Here is a 20078-nt window from a genome sequence, read left to right on the forward strand (position 1 = left end):
TAGAAACCATGATACATTTTAGAATTCTTTTATGAATAGAAAGTTGAAAATATAATTGGTAATAATTTCTCCTAATACTTAGGTGCTATACATTTTTGTCCTTCTTAGAGTATTATGTTGTTAGCTTGGCAACATCTATTGAAATCAATTGTTCTAGTTTCAAGATGTTGTCTGTGTAGTGTGTTCTGATTCAGTCCTGTTTTAGGAACTATTTTAGCATCCTGTCTTTGTTTTCTGCCTACATAGGCAGCTGCCTTCTAAGTTGCTCACTAGGTTTTTGAACAGAGCTTGTGTGCGTTACAGTTGACCAGCAGGTGCAGCCAAGCTGTAATTGTGCAGTCTCTGTTTATTGTCAAGGTTTTGAAGGTGTCTCGCCCACAGACCAATAAAAGCTTATTTACTGAACACACAAACTTCTCACTACGTCACCGAGGGATGGTGTGTGTTGGTGTTTCAGGTATTACGAATGTGTGCATTACCTTGTGAAACCACCAAACAAATGGGCGATACATTTGGACTTTCATCTCACTCGTGTTTAGAACAACATTTCTAAATGTATCGATCTGACCAGAGGGAGATGATCCAGCCTGGGGGAAAAATTAAAGCCATAAATAAGCAGACAAATAATTTTTTTTAGACAGCCCAATAAACAGCTGACAGTTTTATCCATTTACTAGATATAAACGAGGGCATAAAAACAATCACAATACATCATCAGTCTGCGGTCTCTGCAGGTGCATTGATCGAGCCGCACCAAAAGTGTTTGACTGTTTACACAGCAGCTCTGTCATTGCCGATTCATTACCCAGCAGTGGTTTTAGCAGGCAAATAATATTACAAATGACCCCAGAGCTACTGCAAGGATGTTAAGCACTTATGAAAGCTTCACTTCATTAATCCAAAGTATCCGGTTTGTAAGTGTGTGGTTGTATGTATTAGGTCAAAGATTGCATAATTCATAAATTGCTGCTTTTTCTTGTTCCTTTTTTTAAACAATTGCATTGCCATGAAACGGTCCACTACAAAATGAAGTGCAAGATGTGGTCACAACTCATTTTAGTAAGACGTATTGTTTATTTAACATCACTCTGCACAGAGAATCCTAATGGAAATTGCTTGTTCTTTTGTTTCAGCTCTCAAGATTGTAGTTATACCCAACAGGACACAGTCATTTGTGTTTTATTTTAGGGATGCTTAGACTACGCTGTGCCACAGCTCCGACACATTTATACATTTTAACCCTATAACCATGTTATACTTAAAACTATTTTAAACAGTAATTTGCTTGTTCTCTGTTTTTGAATTTGATCATGATGCCCTGATTTTATTTTATTTTTTATTTTATTTTAATGTGCACTGCGCCATAGGTCTAACACATTTGTAATAATAATAATTAAAAAAAAATTGTGTTGAAGTCTCCGTTCAGATTAGATTATTAGCCCAGCATTGCTATTAGACTATCTTGTGAACACTAGAGCAGAAGAAAAAGGAGAAGAGGGAGATGAATTTATTAAGTGAACAGTTCGAGAGATCACGCTCTGCTTGTGAAAGCCTGGAGATTCCTAGAATTTGAGCAGAAAAAGGAGCTAATGCCTAGCAACCACACCACTAAGGGTGGAGAGCTGTGGCCAAGTCTGTGTGCTGGAGCAGTGAATACAAAAACCCAGAGGATGAATGAAGTGAGAGAGCGAGAGCAAGAACTTAATTATGTTTGAATGTGATTAGATGGATCACACGCATGATCTCAGCCTTATAAATAAGTAAATTACTCTCTTATTATTTTATAATGCAGTTGAGAGACTGTAAAACTGGTTAAGTGATGGCCAAGCTAGAAAATAAGACAGGCAGAGTGGACAGAGACAGATCTGTACTGTGGTAATCTGGGTCGCAGCTGCAGCAAAAAAAAGTGAATTATTCTCGTCTCCACTGTGAACCTGTGTACCTCAGACCATTATGTCCACAAAAACTCTGTGAACCTCAAACTGGCCCCAGATCAGGAGTGCACACCTGAGCTCACTGGCACATCGCTGTACTGTATTGGTGCACCTCTCATTAGCGTAGCCCATGTTGTCATTTACACACCCACACCTGCCCTCAGGTCTGAGGTATCGTAACCGTGTTATGAGACCAATGCAATGCAAAAACAACACCTGATACCAGGCCTTTAGCACATATGGGGAGGTCTAGAGTCTGTCTGGGTTCAAAGTTAACATGAAATGTAAAAATATATATACTAATTTAGCCGTCCCGTCTCTTGCCTGTCCTCTAAGGGATTGGGCACAATACAAGTTTGCCAAGTATAACAATAACTATATTAGTGTCCATACCAACAGACGATAAAATAGTTTTATTTAATTGTTTAGACTCATCTTTTCTAGTCTTCCTTTGATTGATTGCACTTTATTCTCGCCATGAATATAGCCTTAGAAGCTGGTATGGCATTTAAAAGAAAAGAAAGAAAGAAAGAAAGAATTGTTTAGACTATAAGCGTGCACTGCAGTTTTGATGTCTGCAACTTTAAATGCTCAAGCTCTGTTGTTGATGACTTCCATTCTATGGAAAACAAAAATTGTATGGAAGTCAACGGCTACCAGCGACTGCTAGGTTTCCAACATTCTTCAAAATATCTTTTATATTATATGCATTATAGTTACTGTTATAGTAGGGCCTATATAATATCACTATTGTACAGTAGAGTGTACTTCTCAAAGTAGTAGTAGTAATTATAAAACTATTATGAAATAAAATAAACCTTATTTTTAAAGAATATCATACAATTTTAACACAGCACACAGTTTTAATTTGAACTGTAAACCTCTGTTGTGCATCACTTTGTTTGCCAAACAATAAAATGAAATGTTAAAGTTTTCATTTGTTAAAACGTTTAAAATTTGTTAATGTTTTATGCCTTCATTGGGTAACCACTATTTTCGATCATAAGTTTGTATTAAATCTTTACAATTGCAATAATCATTAATCATAAATCATCACATTTTTAAAGTTTTATGAATTCAGTTGATTAGACATGCTTTTTGATTATTAAAATTGAATTAAACCATTAAATTGGAATCCAGAAAAAAAAAAAAAGAATTTGGTAAAGAATCAAATGGAATTTAAAATAACTGATTTCATAAGGCTATATTATAGTTTCAATCCTTGGTGTGAACAGCCCTTAACACTAACTTTCTAAATGTGCAGTAGCTGCAAAAATCTATCAAATGAAAGCCACAAACTGAGGCGTGACTGAAGTCTGAACGGCTGCCATCTCTGTAAGATGTGAGATATCTGATTTTGCATGTTTTAGGTGTTGACAGCAGCTGCTCAAGTGTGAAGTAGTCTCTTCACGTAGAGTAAGTGGGTGTGAGTGTGTGGCACGTTGACAGGTGTGCTAACACTGTGATTTTGAACTCAGCAGGCCATCTTTTGACACACAGAGGCTTTGTTTACTTTTTCTTTTCTTTTTTAAGCTTTCCTCTTTTTGTGTGTCTTCAGATACCATTTCATTGGAGTCTGAGGGCAGTTTTCCGCTCAGTTTGCAGTGTAATCCGTGTGTGTTTAGAGTTGTGTAAGAGGGCCGCAGACTGACGGCCGGGGGGCAGCACTACATCTCAGAGCTGCACGTCATGTGACACGAACACGCTCCCCAGAGCGCAAATGTGCCGGTCCATATCAGATATGTGTTTGTGACGCATAGATGTTTGTTTTTGAGATGTTAGAAGGTGCTTGCTTGTGGGAGCTTGTTGATTCTAGCGTATGGCTGTTATGTTTTGTGTGTTTATATAATGTTCAACTGAGGGATTTATATGTCAGATGAGTAGCGTGCCCCTGCTGGCCTGTGGAACTTACCCAGATAAGGCCTCGTTTCCTGTTTGTGAAGCACTCAGACATCTCCATTAAAGGCCAAACTTAAAAAAAACTCCAGGTCTGGGAGAGAATGGAACGCTGAAAATCGGCAGCTAAATCAGCAAAGCTTGAGTTACTGGAAGTATAGGCCACACACACACACACTGCTACAGGGTGGGCATTAGCACTAAGAGTCTGACTAGATGGAGGGAAAAACATAGACTGTGAGCTTGCTTTCCTGTCTGGAGATGAATGTGTGCATGAGTGTTGTTTTTATAACCTTGTTTTCTTTGTGTTTCTGTCACAGGTGCTGGAGAATCGGGGAAGAGCACCATCGTAAAACAGATGAAGTGAGTGAACAATGTTTTCTCTTCTCTCTTTCAGACTTTAACTCTCTCTGTGCCAGCTGCATACACTGGTGTGAATGATATGAGAGGGATTATTAAAAATAAAAAAATGCTGTGCAAAGTCTTAGTTCAATCCTTCAGTTGTTGATTGGATGGAGGTAGATCTGCGGACAAAATGTTTGAAGTCTGGCATACATCACCAAAACATAATTTCACTGGAAGATTGAGTTATATGAGATAAATTTCCATTTCATGGTGGCTTTAAAGAATTAGTTTGACATGCTCAGCAAGGTTATTTCACAATAACATGATCACAGAAGTAGTTTACGTTAATTCTTGCAATAGCATCAAGAGAATGCAACATGTACTTGTTTTGCACTGATTTGCATTCCGACAAATTTCAGACCTTAATAAATCATGAAATTGTTTTATTTATTCACACATAGAGGTAGTCTCAAAGCAAGTTACCTACCTAGACAGCATTTTTAAGCATCATACGATTAAATTAATGTTAAAAACGCAACACTGATGGCTAAAAATGCTGTCTAAGTAGGTAACCTATGTGTCTTCCTTGCTCACACTCCCATAAACAGCTGTGGATGTGTAAGTATGTGCGTAATCGGGCCCCTGGCAGCAGTTAATACTGTTTATCTGACCTTGACCTCTGCTGTTCTTCTTACGCCTCTGTTTCCCAAAGCAGTTTTACACTCTAATCAAATGATGGAAAATGTTTTGTACTCCTCCTCATCACTGAATGCATCCCGACATGTGCACTCTGATCTGGGGCACAGTCGCAGGATTGATTCAGTAATAATTAAATTATTATAAAATTACTCTAGAATTTAATTGTGCTTAGTTATATTGGAGAAAGCTTTAAATGCTATCTGAGTGTCATTTGAGTGAGTGAACTGGCTCTCTGTTTATATCCTCATGAACCAGAGCTGACTATTAAAAAAAATCTCCATAGATTTGCAGTCTGACAAGATCCATAAGACAATTCCCACCAGCACTTCAAATCAGTTCAGTGGCTAAGTTCCATTCACTGCAAAAGCCTGTAGATATTAATGCATTTTATGTTACATCTGGATACTTCTGCCAGGCTTTGGTTTAAAACCTAATGTTCTTATCTCCGTCTTTTGTGCCATCCTGACTTTGTGCTCCGTTTTATTTTTATTTATTTAATTTTGTTTGTTTGTTTATATTAGCTTTTTCTGGTGAAATGTAACATTTAATATTTATTTAGCTTTATATTTACATTTATTATTTAGTTTGGGGTTGGTAATATTTTTAATGATTTTAAAAGAAGTTCCTTATGCTCACCAAGTATGCATTTATTTGATCCAAAAAAAAAAACAGCAACTGTAAAATCATAATATTGTTTAAATATTATATATTATATTCGATAAATATAATGTTATAATATTGTTATTTAGTTTTAAATAAATTACATTTTTTAACAATGTAAAAGGTTTTACTTTCATTTTGATATTTAATGCACTATTGCTTTATTCTTAAAATAAAATCTTACTGACCCCAAACTTTTTGATAGATAGATAGATAGATAGATAGATAGATAGATAGATAGATAGATAGATAGATAGATAGATAGATAGATAGATAGATACAAATTAAAATTTAATGAGGGCTAAATATCCCATACAGCACTGATCGATTGATCATCTGTGTGTCCGTTCTGCAGGATTATCCATGAGGATGGCTACTCAGAAGAAGAGTGTAAGCAGTATCGAGCAGTGGTCTACAGTAACACCATCCAGTCCATCATGGCCATCATTAAAGCCATGACCAACCTCAAGATCGAATATGAAGACAGTGCCAGAGCGGTGAGTACACACACTGTTCCCTCAGCAAGTAAAGCGCACACACATCCTCTACAGTTTTACACACACACTCAGATTATCTCAGAGGCCCACCAGCCTCAGATCCTTCCCTCGTCACAAAGCCAGATGTCTGACTGTTGCCAAGTCTGGTAAGCACAGCACTGTGACTAGGTCTTACTTTTGCAGGATACTATCGTATTAAGTGTAAAAGAAGGGAAAGTCTAAGTGTCACCAAGGCTGCAGGGAAAAAAATAGAATGAAAAAACTTTGTTTTTAGTGTTAGCTTTCTAGCTAGGATCCCAAGAGAACAGCCTGAAGGCCACAGTATGTTCAGCGCATCTGATCCACCTGAGGCTCTGGAGAAACTCTGATTTCTATCAGCACAAATTTATCCTCGCTATATTGCAGAATCCAAGATGTTTAATCAGATTTACAGTGAATGTACAGGGTTAATACTGACTAAATGGAAGGAAGTAGGACGCAGGAGTCTTGATGTGTTATTAAAAGTTTAAAACTTCTTTTAACTTGTCACAGCACCTTAAAAAAGCAGCACTCTTGGTGCAGAGAATGAAGTGAAGAATATGGCTCCTTTAAACCAACACAGGCGGTTTATTTTCAGTGTGCAGCAGCAGTTTAATTAGACGGGTGATGGGAGAGATTGATGATTGTGTCTCTGCTTTGGGAATAGAGCTGTAAAGTGCTGTTAGAGAGGCTAACAACATCTCTCCATCACATTTAATTTGTGAGAGTGAGATGTGTAAGAAACAGTCCCTTAAGTGTCTCTCTTTCTTTTTCATTTTGAGGCATTTGATGAAAGATGTGCATAACTGATAACTAATAAGTCAGTGGCTCATCTCAATAACTAGTCTGTGTTAGGAAAACCCTGTTATTAATTAAGCTAGATGAGGGTCATGGCCACCGACAACCAGTCAGAAACATTTCAGAGCTGTTTATCAAGGGTGTCAGACTCATTTTAGGTCGAGCACTGCCTGGTAAAAACATCTTGTGATGGCTAAAATCTGTTATTTGGTTAAACCTTGGTGTACATACTGTATACAGATCAACACACACTTTTATCAAACCAATGATGTCCAGAATCAATTTTATACTGCTTTAATAATTTAATTGGAAAACATATAAGCCAATCTTGGTTTTGGTGTCATCACAATACCAATATTTCAGTAGTCTGTACTCTGTACCAATACCAATAAAAATGTCTTGTTTTTCTGTAGTAGTTTGATATCATAGCAAAAACCGTTTAACTTTTTATTGAACTATATGAAAATAAAAATAAAAAAATCTAAATTAAATTAGTTATGCATTATTAATGCTTATAATAATTATAATAAAATAATACATGAAAACATTAGCAGTGTAGACTGAATACACAGATCAGTTTTGACATATTGTTTATGCTAAGTTGTGTTAAGCTGACTGTTGGCTCCCTACAGGTCTCCGCCAAAATAAAAGCTTGGTTTAATGTTTTAAAAAAAATGATACAATGTTTAAGACAGGAAGTTGAACATTGGCCTGTGTACCTTTTAAATAGTATGAGTGAGTGCATGTGTTACTATGACCATATGTCACAGTTTGAGCAGTGTGCTTTAGACATGTGGAAAACCGCATCCCATGGGGCCGATTGCTCTATCTCCTCATTTTCTCTCTCTCTCTATTGCGCTCTCTCTTCTCTTAAGCCCATAAATCTTTTAAAAGGCCTGTAACCATTCTGTCCTCTCTCTGTTCATATCGGTAGGCTTTTTTTCCACCACCAAGTAAAAGAACCTATAGTATTACTGTTTCAAAAGATTTTCAAACATTCCTTGAATTTACAAGCTATTTAACTTCTTAAATTGTGAAACACGGTGTCTTTTCACCTTTACGATGTCTGCAATCTACAGTAGCACACAGTTTAAGAGTTCATCACGTCTCCTAGAAGCACAGGGTCGGTCATGTTACACGTCTCTCGGCCCATCACTTCTGCTCATGGCTCCCATGTTCCGCCCCAGGGTTGACTTCCTGTGACCTAGATCAGCTCCGTGGTGGGAGGGGTTTGGCATGAGGCTCCATTCCTGCAACATGTACTCTGGGAGGAGAGAGACAGATATGTAGGTAGACGGTTATTTTTGTAGCTCTGAGAGAAGCACAGAGGGAAACGTGTGGGAGACAGACAGACAGGCTGCAAAAACGGATCGAGACTGTCTGAGATGTGATAGTAGAATCTCGAGGTGAGAGCTCGTCATAGGCTCATTCTCTCCCTATCCGTTTTTCTCTCAGGGGATGCATCTCACATTTGTATATTGCACTTTTGACCTGTCTGGAAAATAAATCTCTGGAGTAACATGAAGTAACCCCCACATAGTATACATACACATGGCAACACACAGCAACAACCACAAGAATATCCCTCCTCCCAGAATGCGACCATACAACCAGTCTGTCCTCATGATAATGGATGTTTAGATAATGCAAATGGACAGTCAATATTTCTTTTTACCTATATTGACTCAATCAGATATTAATATCAGGTCTGCTAACAAGTGCTGCCATATTGGGGTTTAAACCATTGACTGTAAAAAAGATGGACGACGCACCTTCATTCACTTCCATTGAAGAAAAGTGAAGCCGCCATTGTCCCAATAGGGCATGACCATATTGCGCTGATTTGGGACCGGAGTCTGCGCAGTAGCGAACTTGGGACCGGACTCTGCGCAGCATAAAGTGTAGTGGAGCCGCGTCCCGCCCACACTCCCGCAGAGTCGATCGCAAACGCACTCCCCTGACCCTTTTTTAAATTAGCCTGACTGGTCCAATTTTTGTCTGCTGACTCATCACATAACTAAAACCAAACTTATTTTAAAAACGAACACCCTAACTTACATCAGCATGATAAAATCTACATCAAATGACATAAACCATGTTTGAAAACAAAATATTTAAAGTGAAATTTAATTAGTTAGTTTGTCCTACGTCCCATTAGATAACATGGAGAGGGCGGGGTTTATGACCTATACTGGGACCAGCCACCTGGGGGGCGATCGAAACGCAGTGGCTTCACTTTTGAGGACTACTGCGGCACACTTGGTTTAAACAATATGTTCAACCAGAAACAACAGTAACAACAACAATAATAATAATCTATTATTGTTACTTTTATATTATATTATTATTATTGTTTTTTATTCATACATATATATATATATATATATATATATATATATATATATATATATAATTTATTTATTTTATAAATATATCTATAGTAATTAAAAGAGGAAATAAAATCAGTTTTGCATATGGGGTTTGTGGACACGTGGGTCAAATGTATTTTATGTGTGTATGTATATATATATATATATATATATATATATATATATATTATATGTGTATATATATTGTGTGTGTGGTGTGTATATATATTATGTAGTATATATATAATAGGATAATAATATATAGTATTATAATATATATATATTGTATATATACACGTATATATCATATATATATGTGTATATTATGTGTGTGTGTGTGTATGTATATATATATATATATATATATGTTATGTGTATATGTGTATGTATATATATATATATATATATATATATATATATATATATATATATACATATATATATATATATATATATATATATATATATATATATATACACACACACGGATGGATGGATAGATTACAGTTATTAAAAGTATAAATAAAAAAATCAGTGCTTAGCATGGGTAAGTGGACTTAAAAATATAATAATGAAAAATATAAAAATGTAGTTGTGATTAATGTGCAGTTCTGCTGAGTCACTTTCCAGCTGCTGTAAGGTAATATGTTCACGTTGCAGATTATTCACAGTTGATGAAATGGATTAGACTTAATAAACCTGCCTCGGACTCCTAATTCTTTTGCATATGATGCATTTAATTATATTCATTTCTGTATACTAAGTGTTAATGTGCATTATTTTTCAAATGGATCGGTTTATGTCTTTATTTTATAGGATGATGCACGTCAGTTGTTTGCTCTGGCCGGGCCGGCAGAGGAACAGGGCATCCTGCCAGACGATCTGGCCAATGTCGTCACCAGACTGTGGGCTGATGGAGGGGTACAGAGCTGCTTAACCCGCGCCAGAGAGTATCAGCTCAACGACTCCGCTGCATAGTAAGTTCTCTCTCTCCATTATTGGGCAGAAAGATATTGACCAATGACCATCAATCATCAATATTCGTGGTATACAAATTTAATCACTCATAATGCTCAGCCTGGCAGATGATAAATATTAACTTACAGATATAACAGGGTGGTACCCTACAGCATCATTGGTGTTTTTCTTAGAAATTAAAACACGTTTTCAAATATTCCAAAAAAAAAATTATAGACACCCAAACCGCTCTGCTATAGATCAGAATAATATAAGTGCTTCTCTAAATGAGGGCCAAAACAAAACTGGAACTTACACAAGAGTGCCTTTAAATTTAAAAGGGACTTAAAGATGAAAATGTGTGATGAGAGTAGGCAGGATCAGATCGATAGGTCAAAGCGGGCAGAAACTCTGGCACTAACAGTTAACCGTCCGTTGAGAAACCAATTGCTATTAAATGGAGGGTTGGCCTGCTGGGTCAGGATTTCCATGAATTTTCCCATGCTTGATACACTCAGAATCAATCAGGGGTAGGCGGAGCGTTCCCTCACAGGGGATCACGGTCGATTTGGACTTGAATTAGGAAATGAATGATGATGTCATTTGCTGGTGGGAAAAGAGATTATGGAAGGATAGAGGGAGTGCTAATCTTAGTTTTCATAATATTTAGTTGTGTTTGCTGGGTTCTGCAGATGTTTATGTGAGAGGGTTTATAGCCTGTGTGTGGGTGGGTGGAGAGAAGTGTGGTTTTACAGAGGCCGCCACTCCTTCCCCACCCTCAAAACAGAGGCTAAGATGACTGTATTGAAAAGAATAGCAAAACCTCCTTGAGGAGAAATGCAGACTATAGAAATTAAAATTGGCTCATAATAAAAAAAAAGTGAATAAAAACGGAAAGCCCTTACATAGACTACAGAGTTCAGAATCTTGGGGTCAGTAAAGACTTTTACATTGTACAAAAATATTTAAATGCTGTTCTTTTGAATTTCATATTCATCAAAGAATCCTGAAAATAATGTATCATGGTATCCACAAAAATATTAAGCACCACAACTGTTTTCAACACTGATAATAAGAAATGTTTCTTGAGCACCAAATCAGCATTTTAAAATCATTTCTGGTGGATCATGTGACTAAAGACTGGAGTAATTATGCTGAAAATTACTGTTTATCATGCATTACATTTAAAATATATTCAAATAGAAAGATTATTTTGAATTTAAAATAAAATAACATAACACAACATTAATGCATTTACTTTAGTATTGATCAAATAAATTCAGCCTTGGTGATCACGAGAGACTGCTTTAAAAACATTAACAAGTCATAAAGACCTAAAGCCTTGGAGCAGTAGTCTGTAAAAACTATGTGGCTTCTGTAAATGTTTTACACTGCTTTTTCTGTTTGTGTGGTAAGCATTAAAGAGGCCATGAACTGAAAAAATTCCCTTGATCTTTTGACATTTAAAGGGGTCATATGATGCAGTTTCAGTTCACAAGCTGTTCGTGAATAAATAAGATCCCTAAAGTTGCAAAGACTAAAATCTCAAACCCAAAAGTTTCAAACCCAGAGACATATTCTTTATAAAAGTTAAGACTCGTCCACGCCATCCTAAAACACCTCGTGTGAATGTGCCACTTCATGACGTAATAGTGTGGCTAAACCCCGCCTCCACAGAAGATGATCAACACCTGCTTCTACATCACTGCGTGTTTAGCCCCGCCCACCGATTCAATCCTCTGAACCAGAGTCGGATGTCAAGTACAGCTCCTGTTCCAGAGAAAAACAAGACAAACTTCCAGTGCATCACAGAAAATATCATCTCTGTCTATCTGTTTGCACAGATCTTGTCACGTGAAACGTAGTTATTGACAAATATCAGTAAATGGGTATTGCCTACATAAATATGTACTGAATCTCTTTAAATGTGGTATGATGATGTATTATTTTGAAGAGCCACTGTATTAAGTTTCTAGCCTTGGTGTATTGTTCTTATTACAGATCAGCTACAGTGCAGTGTCAGACTGTATTCTTGGCTCTCAAACTCTAGCTTCATTTATCAGAGACATGACATTAATTCCCTGAACCTTAAATGACAGCAGGTGGGCATTAATCTCTCTCAACACAGTCCCATATTCCTGCACCCTACAGGCCAGAGCCTTTATTGCATAAATAAGAGCACACCACATGTGCTGAAGTGTGAATAAAATAGTTTAATACGTCTTCAAGAGAGACAAAGCTCACCCAAGCTTTAAATGTCTTGGTTTTGCGGTAGGTAAGACTACAAAAGACGCTCTAAGCCCGTCTTTGTGAAGAGGGATAATCAGCACTTTTCACTTTGAGTTGGGTAGTGCTTGATTGTTTGTGTCGATGGACTCCAGCGAAGTGCGAGCCTCTACGGGATCCTCACAATATTGTGACTGCACTCAGACCTGATAAACGTATAAGAACTAAGAAAGAAAAGAATCAACTAGGAGGAACTTCTCATGTCACGTTGTTCTCTTATAATTCAGTATTGGAATCCTGAACTCTAGGTTAGTCATGGAGCTGTACAGTTGTGTTGTAATGGGATTGTACAACATTAGGTGGGGCAATAACATTCAGTGTTGCTGGCAGGAGTTCTTGCCTACGCAGCTGATCCAAGCTGTGTTACTGTGAGGCTTCATCAGCCTTTGATTGGCAGCTGAATGAAAATCTGCATCGTCACTGTCGCAGCCTCCTAGACTAAGGCGGTTCGTCTGTTCCTCTGCTTGGAAATCTGATTAGACGATTGCACACAGTATTTTGCATTAAAAACATCATCTACAAGGCTTGTATGTGTATGTGTGTATATATATATATATATATATATATATATATATATATATATATATATATATAATATATATGCTTAATATAAAAGTAAATAGATAATACTCATAATTTTCTTTGGCTTTAGCATAGTGTTCTTTTTTTAAAGCCTAATATTTTCTTCACACTATATTTCTTCCTACATATTTAGGAGGGATGTCATCATATTTGGTGCTTCTTGACACCAAAGATGTAGTTTTATGCAGTAGTGAGCATACCTGAAGTGTGTCCGGATATTTGGAAGCAAATGCAAATTTGCAAATGCATTAAATACATTAATGCAAATAAATGTTGCTAATTACAATGTTTATAAAGAAGACAGAAATGTATTTAAAAAAGCTAATGTTTTGTTACCATCCTTTGCAGTTATCTGAATGACATGGAGAGGATAGCCAAAGCAGACTACATCCCAACCCAGCAGGACGTGCTGAGGACCAGAGTGAAGACCACTGGCATCGTAGAGACACATTTCACCTTCAAAGACCTGCATTTCAAGTGAGAAACATCACTAGATGTCTTGATTTCGCTCTGATTTTAATCGAGATTTCATTCACACTATCTAGTAGGCACGCTAACATGTGTTGACACATTCACATTTTAAACAACTCCTCTACCCAAACTAACAGCCTCTACTATTTCTCTATTAACACCCTCTCTAACCCTCACTGCAATCAAGGAATTAATTCTGTGCCATCCATGTGTTCTGGCCGGAGGTTTTGGGATTAATTACCCTTGAACCTGTTGAGGGCGTTGGGTTTGGAGAGTTTATAGGAGTTAACAGGTCTGGAATGATTCTCTTTGAATGTGTCTGCTTTAATCTACAGAAGAAATGTCAGCCCAACCTTTAGAAAGATCAAACACAAGCCAGCTGTCCAAGATGCTATTACTTTATTTCATGTTTTGTAAATCATATTATGTATTGTGTGTAAAAAAGCAAATGCCACGTAAGAGGGAAGATAATTACGGAATTTCCTAGAAATGCCAATGACGTCTTTTCCAGATCAACATGATCATAGAGACAGATGTGTGACAGGCAGAAATGAATGACTCCTGCAATAGACAGGAAGCCCCAGCTCTTCCATCCTCCCACCCTCTCATCCATCTTACTTTCAACCCCTGCATTACCATAGAAACAAAGCCCTGACTCAAATGTCAACAAATGCCAGTGACACAAATACACGTCCAGACCTAAAGAAGGAGCATAGTAAATCTCGCACTAATACTGAGTCAGCAACTTAACCATTCTGCATTAAAAATGTCCCACAAATTTCCAGTGGACAAAAACAAACTATGGTTTGTGGAAAAGGTAAACTGTAAATGACGTAAAGTGAGTAATGTTGTCATTACATACAAACCCCCGGATCTTTTCTAACCTGTGTGATTTTTTTTTTTTTTTTTTTTTTTTTTTTCTTGCATTTGTGTCTAAAATAAGCTTGTTTGGCTGATCATATGTTCTGTCTTGCTTTATTAGTTGTTCAGGGCATTTTTCTCCTTGACATATCATTGATTTCTTTAAGATATGTCTGTTCATACTGCTGACCATTTTTATGGGTCTGCTCTCTCTGTGTAGGATGTTTGATGTCGGCGGTCAGCGTTCAGAGAGAAAGAAGTGGATCCACTGTTTTGAAGGGGTGACGGCCATTATCTTCTGTGTGGCCATGAGCGCGTATGACCTGGTGCTGGCTGAGGACGAAGAAATGGTGAGACCCTCTTTACCCCAGATTAGTCGATTATTCACAGTCCATCACACCAAGATTTAAAGAAGTTGGACTTTTTTTTTTCAGGATTCTTTGATGAATAGAAAGTCAAATAAAATTGCATTTATTTGAAAAATACATTTTTTGTAACATTAAAAAGATCTTTACTGTCACTTTTGATCAGTTTAATGCATCCTTGCTGAAAAAAGTAAGAAAAAAATCTTTCTGACCCCCAAACTTTTGAACACTAGTGTGGTTGCGTCACATTTCAAGCTGCCATTCATCAGAACAGGCCAGGTTCCTGATTACTGACCCATCTCTTAATTCCTCTACAGAATCGGATGCACGAGAGTATGAAACTCTTCGACAGCATCTGCAACAACAAGTGGTTCACCGAGACCTCCATCATCCTGTTCCTCAACAAGAAGGATCTGTTTGAGCAGAAGATCACACACAGCCCCTTGACCATCTGCTTCCCTGAGTACACAGGTACTATAAAACAACCAACTACCCGATAAATCATTTAAATCAAGTGCACAAGTGCTCCAGGAGTGCTTTTGAGTGCTGCGGTTCAATACTTCACAAACTCTTGCTTCACCTATGCATTAAAGACAGAAGAAATCAATATGGACCTCTTTAATATTTGTACCTGGTGTTTTGTGCAATAAAAATAAATTAATTATGGATGTTAATATATCAGACAAAACAATTGTTCTGCCAAGTAATATAGTTCATAAACCTAACTTGTAGGCTTTTTAATGCTACAAGTTAGCCATTTAGCAACTTACATTAATAAGAATGTGCTTTTTTTCTGCACATAAGTTGAAACTGTTTTATAATACTGATCAGTTCATGTTTTTCTGAAGGAAAAAAAATCATAATCATACTCTGTTTTTTGAAAACAACTTCTGACTTAAAGGAATAGTTCTCCCAGAAATGAAAATGTACTCATCTTCAGCCCATCCAAGATGTAGATGAGTTTGTTTCTTCACCAGAACAGTGTATGTAGCGTTACATCACTTGCTCACCAATGGATCCCCAAAACATTACAATAATCCACGTGTAGAGTATGTCTTTATTGTCCACCAAGGTGGAAATTTTTCCACGTAATCACACAATTCCAGTCCATCAGTTAACATCTTGTGAAGTGAAAGGCTGTGTGTTTGTAAATCCATCAAGGCATTTATTTTAACTTCAAGCCGCTACTTGCAGCGAAAACGTTGTCTCGTATGAATGAGGAGAAATATGGACAGGTCAAGCATGTTTACAAGCTTTCTGAACAAATGTGTTGGTGGATTTCAATGTGAGAGGACAACAGGAGATTGGACTTTCACTGGAGGAAGCGTTATTATGGATTATAGACTGTTTTGGCCTGAAGCGACAATTTAAAGTTAAAATGCCGTGATGGATTTGTTTCTTACAAACACGCAGCTTTCATTGTTGGGTGAACTATTCATTTAACCAAGGCTGTACAGGCTGGAAAAAATTATTCTAACCAGTAATATTGTCAAGCTGAATATTAATTTCCACTCAGAAATGCATCACGTTACAGAAGTTAAATGTGTTTCTAATGCCATTTTCATGTTGTCTTTGAAGTGTACACATTTTCCATGTGAAAATCAGACCAATCTAAACCGGTTTTATTCTGGCATTTCCAGCCTTTGTGAGGCCATTCACTTCAAGTGTTCATCAAGGGGTTTATTCAAATAATGTTCAAATGAGGCCAGCAATTCATTCTATCCTGTGCAGGGTTGTGCATAGGACATCAGTCTAACACAGGACAGGCCGCTTTACTGATATCAATCAAGTGGAAGAGGTCATGTGTGATTTTAATGATCATTATGAATGTGCTGTTCTCTCTTTTTCTTGGATTTTGTTTTTTCTGCTTCTGTCTGTCACTTTCTATGTTTGTCCTCCACTACTGTTTTCTCATTGTGCTTTGTATTTCCCCTCTCCACGGTGCCAACAACTACGACAAGGCCGCCGAGTACATCCGCACCAAGTTTGAGGACCTGAACAAGAAGAAAGAAACTAAGGAGATTTACCCTCACTTCACCTGTGCCACGGACACGAAGAACGTGCAGTTCGTTTTCGACGCTGTCACCGACGTCATCATCAAAAACAACCTGAAGGATTGTGGGCTCTTCTAGAGCATGAAAACAGGAAGATGCATTGAGGTACGAATAAACACTCAAACCAGAGCGTCCTTTCTAGTTGGACTACTTTGGTTTCCAAACTACTCGTAACTTATTTCTCTTCCTCTTTCAGATTACTTGAACAGTTTTGATGACCAGAGGAAGTAGGGTGTAATACGTCCTGAGCATCTGCACTGGCCAACCATGACTCCTGCTTCCATACGATGACTGATAGCTCAGAGGAGCCCAACACAATTTCAATGATTGCCAACGACCTTAGCCTCTGTTCTCCCTCCCTCTCTCTATGACACTGTCCCAGCATTGTGTTTGACATTTCAAATCTGTATTATTAACTCTTTGGGCTATGACCACAAATCACCAACTGTTGTATTATCCTTTGTCCATTTTTTGATTTTCGTTCCTTTTGTTAATTTTTTTTTTTTTTTTTTTTTTGAGTAATAGCAGAGGCAACTAAATGTTTTATATGATACTTTCATTTTTCTCTAGGGAATCTGATGTGCAAATTTTATTAAACTTTTAATTGCATAATGCTTATTTTTTTAAAAACCAACAGGTGTTAGATATAAGGTATGATTGAAAAAGGAAAGCGCTTTTTTTATGATGTTTACATGACGACCTTGTTGATAGAAAAATGGAAAAGTTGTCCTGCATGATAGAAGATAACAAATATATCAATACAAGTAATCAGTTCACATCAACGTAACATTCCTTTTTAAGAATAAATTTTAAAAAGTACAAAAAAGAATAAAAAATAAACAAAACAAAAAAAAAAGCACAAAAAAATGAGGAAAGAACTGCTGAAATGTAACTGATATTTAAAATATGTACGTAACAGTATCTAACAGTCTATTTTTCCTTTTCTTTTATCTTCCCGTTCTTCTTTCTAGCATTCTGTTTGTGCCTTGACTTCCGTTTACAATGGACTTTATTTTCTCCTCACCTGTCCTACTGTACGTAAACATTTCTGCTCCAGAATTTTCACACGATCTAAGAATAAATAGTAATTAATGGAAATCTAATTGAAAAAAAAAGAGGGTAGTGTTTTTGTTTCTTTTTTTTTTCTTTTTTTTTTGGCAAAGATTAAAATTCTTTTGAAAGTCCTATATAATGATTTAATTTAAATAAAAGTGCATTCACTAGATGAAGTTGTGCCAACTGTGATTTTTATTTCAAGTGTACTTTTCTGTAGGTTAGTAAGTTCACATCAGTGGTTGAATAGTTAATTTCATATCCAATCGCAGTAATTAAATACACATTTAACAGCTTGCTGTAGGGCATCAACTGGAACATTTTCTAATTTTAGCATATTGTGCTCTAGCTGATTTTGGCTATATCCATTACCTGGAGAGGTTTGAAAGAACATTAACTAACTTAATTATTAAAGAACATTAAGATTAATTTCTTTTCTGAGATCAGACCGCAGGAAGACGAGGCTCCAACCAACATCGCTCCTCCACTGCTGAATTAAACAAGTAACGCAGTCCTGGTACTGCTGAAAGTCATCAGAAAATCATCTCTGGTTAATTAATCAGCATGTACGGAACATATGCTTCTCAGAATTATGATTACATTCATTTGGAAATGTCTCTCGCGCTGTAATCAAACCTGGGGCTTTTCCTTCAAAAACCTCTACAATGAAATGAAAGGAAAATATTACCATACCACCATTATGCACTTCTGAATGCTGACTTTGGACAGACTGCCATCTAATGGCTGCTTTGTGAAATGACAGCATACTTATGAGGCTTTTAGCAATTTTACAGCTAAATCTACATAATCTCACTTCTCAGAAACAGATTTGGCAACATGTCCCAGCTTGTCATTGTGAAATGATGCCACTGACGCACTGTATACACCAAAGCATGAACGACAGGTCTTAAATATTAAAATGAAAAACTAACTAGCTTACTAAAGCTGTTATCCTACATAAGTTTCAAAGTAAGAAACTTCAAAGGCTGACTGACGTCTATGAAAGCCGCGTGTCGCTGCTTTTCTCAGCTTCTTGCGCATGCGCGCCTATTTTGGTGTTCCACTGTGCTGTTTTTTGATCGTTTTCTAGCTGATGTAGTAATACTAACTAGAAGTAAGTTAAGTATTTTTAATATATATATAAATAATTACACTACGATACATTTTTGTAACGAACATGTTTTTATATGTATAATGTATGTAGCACTGGTTAGGTGATTGGCTTTAACACGTTCTTGTATTCAAGTGCGCCCCCTACTTGCCTTTATTTTTTTTAATTTTTATAGGATTTCGTATCGCAACTAGAGCTGGAGATCACTTACAAATTGTAATCCGTTACTGATTCCAAATTACATGCAAAAAAAAATAATAATAATAATAATACACCATAATCCATTACTCTTTTTGGGAAATATAATCAGACTGCTTTTCTATTACTTTTGACCTAACACGTTTATCACATTAATTTAAACATGACCATCGTTACCATATTGACACAAAAGTACAAAGAGTAAGATTATATATTCCATTTGTTCTTATTAACAACATGAAGTGCATTAAACATTGTATTAGGCCTACATCAAGGTTTCCCAAACTGGGGTTTGTGAGTTAAATGAAAATCTAATAATTAATTAAATCATAAAAAATGTTCAAATAAAATAAATCCTATTAAAATCAATCAAAAAAAAAAAAAAAAAAAAACTTACTGAGAAAATAAAATACATTTATGTCATGTGACCATAACAAGGTCAGAGAACCAAGTAACATGCAAATGTGATGTTTAATTATTCAAATATTTATTTTAAAATCTCAGGTGTACTTCCAGTAACAAAAATGACAAAAAAAAAAAAAGTTTGTTAATATGTGCATTTTAATGTGTTTGAAAGACATCAGCCTTCCAAAGACATGGAAATACATAACCTACAGGGTGATAATTCAAATAAAAATGTTCATCAGTAGTTGATGCAATGTTGAAACACTTCTTAAACCTGAAATGATTTTTGGTAATTCAGCAATCAACTGCTGTTTAGCCGCCTGACTGGTGACTGATCTCTGGGTGAATGTCCACAAAACTGGAAGACTTTCTGAGTGTACAAGCAGTAGGCTAATTTAGAAAGGAACATTTAAAATATGAAAAAGAGGAATTATTGAGAATCAATTAATTATGAATAATTAATTGCTATTGTGTACAATATGTAATCATATAGGATAATCTATAAAAAAAAGTAATCCG

The 20078-nt window shown here is 36.4% G+C and overlaps 1 protein-coding gene across 1 annotated transcript in view; it reads left to right on the top strand.

Annotated features, from left to right (window-relative positions):
• The window catches only part of gnai2a (guanine nucleotide binding protein (G protein), alpha inhibiting activity polypeptide 2a), a 57598-nt gene extending 39581 nt beyond the window's left edge, over positions 1–18017 (top strand). The window contains exons 2-9 of the mRNA XM_042766660.1: positions 4151–4193; positions 5890–6031; positions 10033–10193; positions 13390–13518; positions 14594–14723; positions 15056–15208; positions 16679–16897; positions 16989–18017. Of these exons, the coding sequence (XP_042622594.1) occupies positions 4151–4193; positions 5890–6031; positions 10033–10193; positions 13390–13518; positions 14594–14723; positions 15056–15208; positions 16679–16870 (950 nt within the window). The 3' untranslated portion in view covers positions 16871–16897; positions 16989–18017. The remainder of the gene's footprint in view (positions 1–4150; positions 4194–5889; positions 6032–10032; positions 10194–13389; positions 13519–14593; positions 14724–15055; positions 15209–16678; positions 16898–16988) is intronic.
• The last annotated feature ends 2061 nt before the right edge of the window (positions 18018–20078 follow it).

This window comes from Cyprinus carpio, chromosome A11 (genome assembly GCF_018340385.1).
Source record: "Cyprinus carpio isolate SPL01 chromosome A11, ASM1834038v1, whole genome shotgun sequence".
NCBI classification, from domain to species: Eukaryota; Metazoa; Chordata; class Actinopteri; order Cypriniformes; family Cyprinidae; genus Cyprinus; species Cyprinus carpio.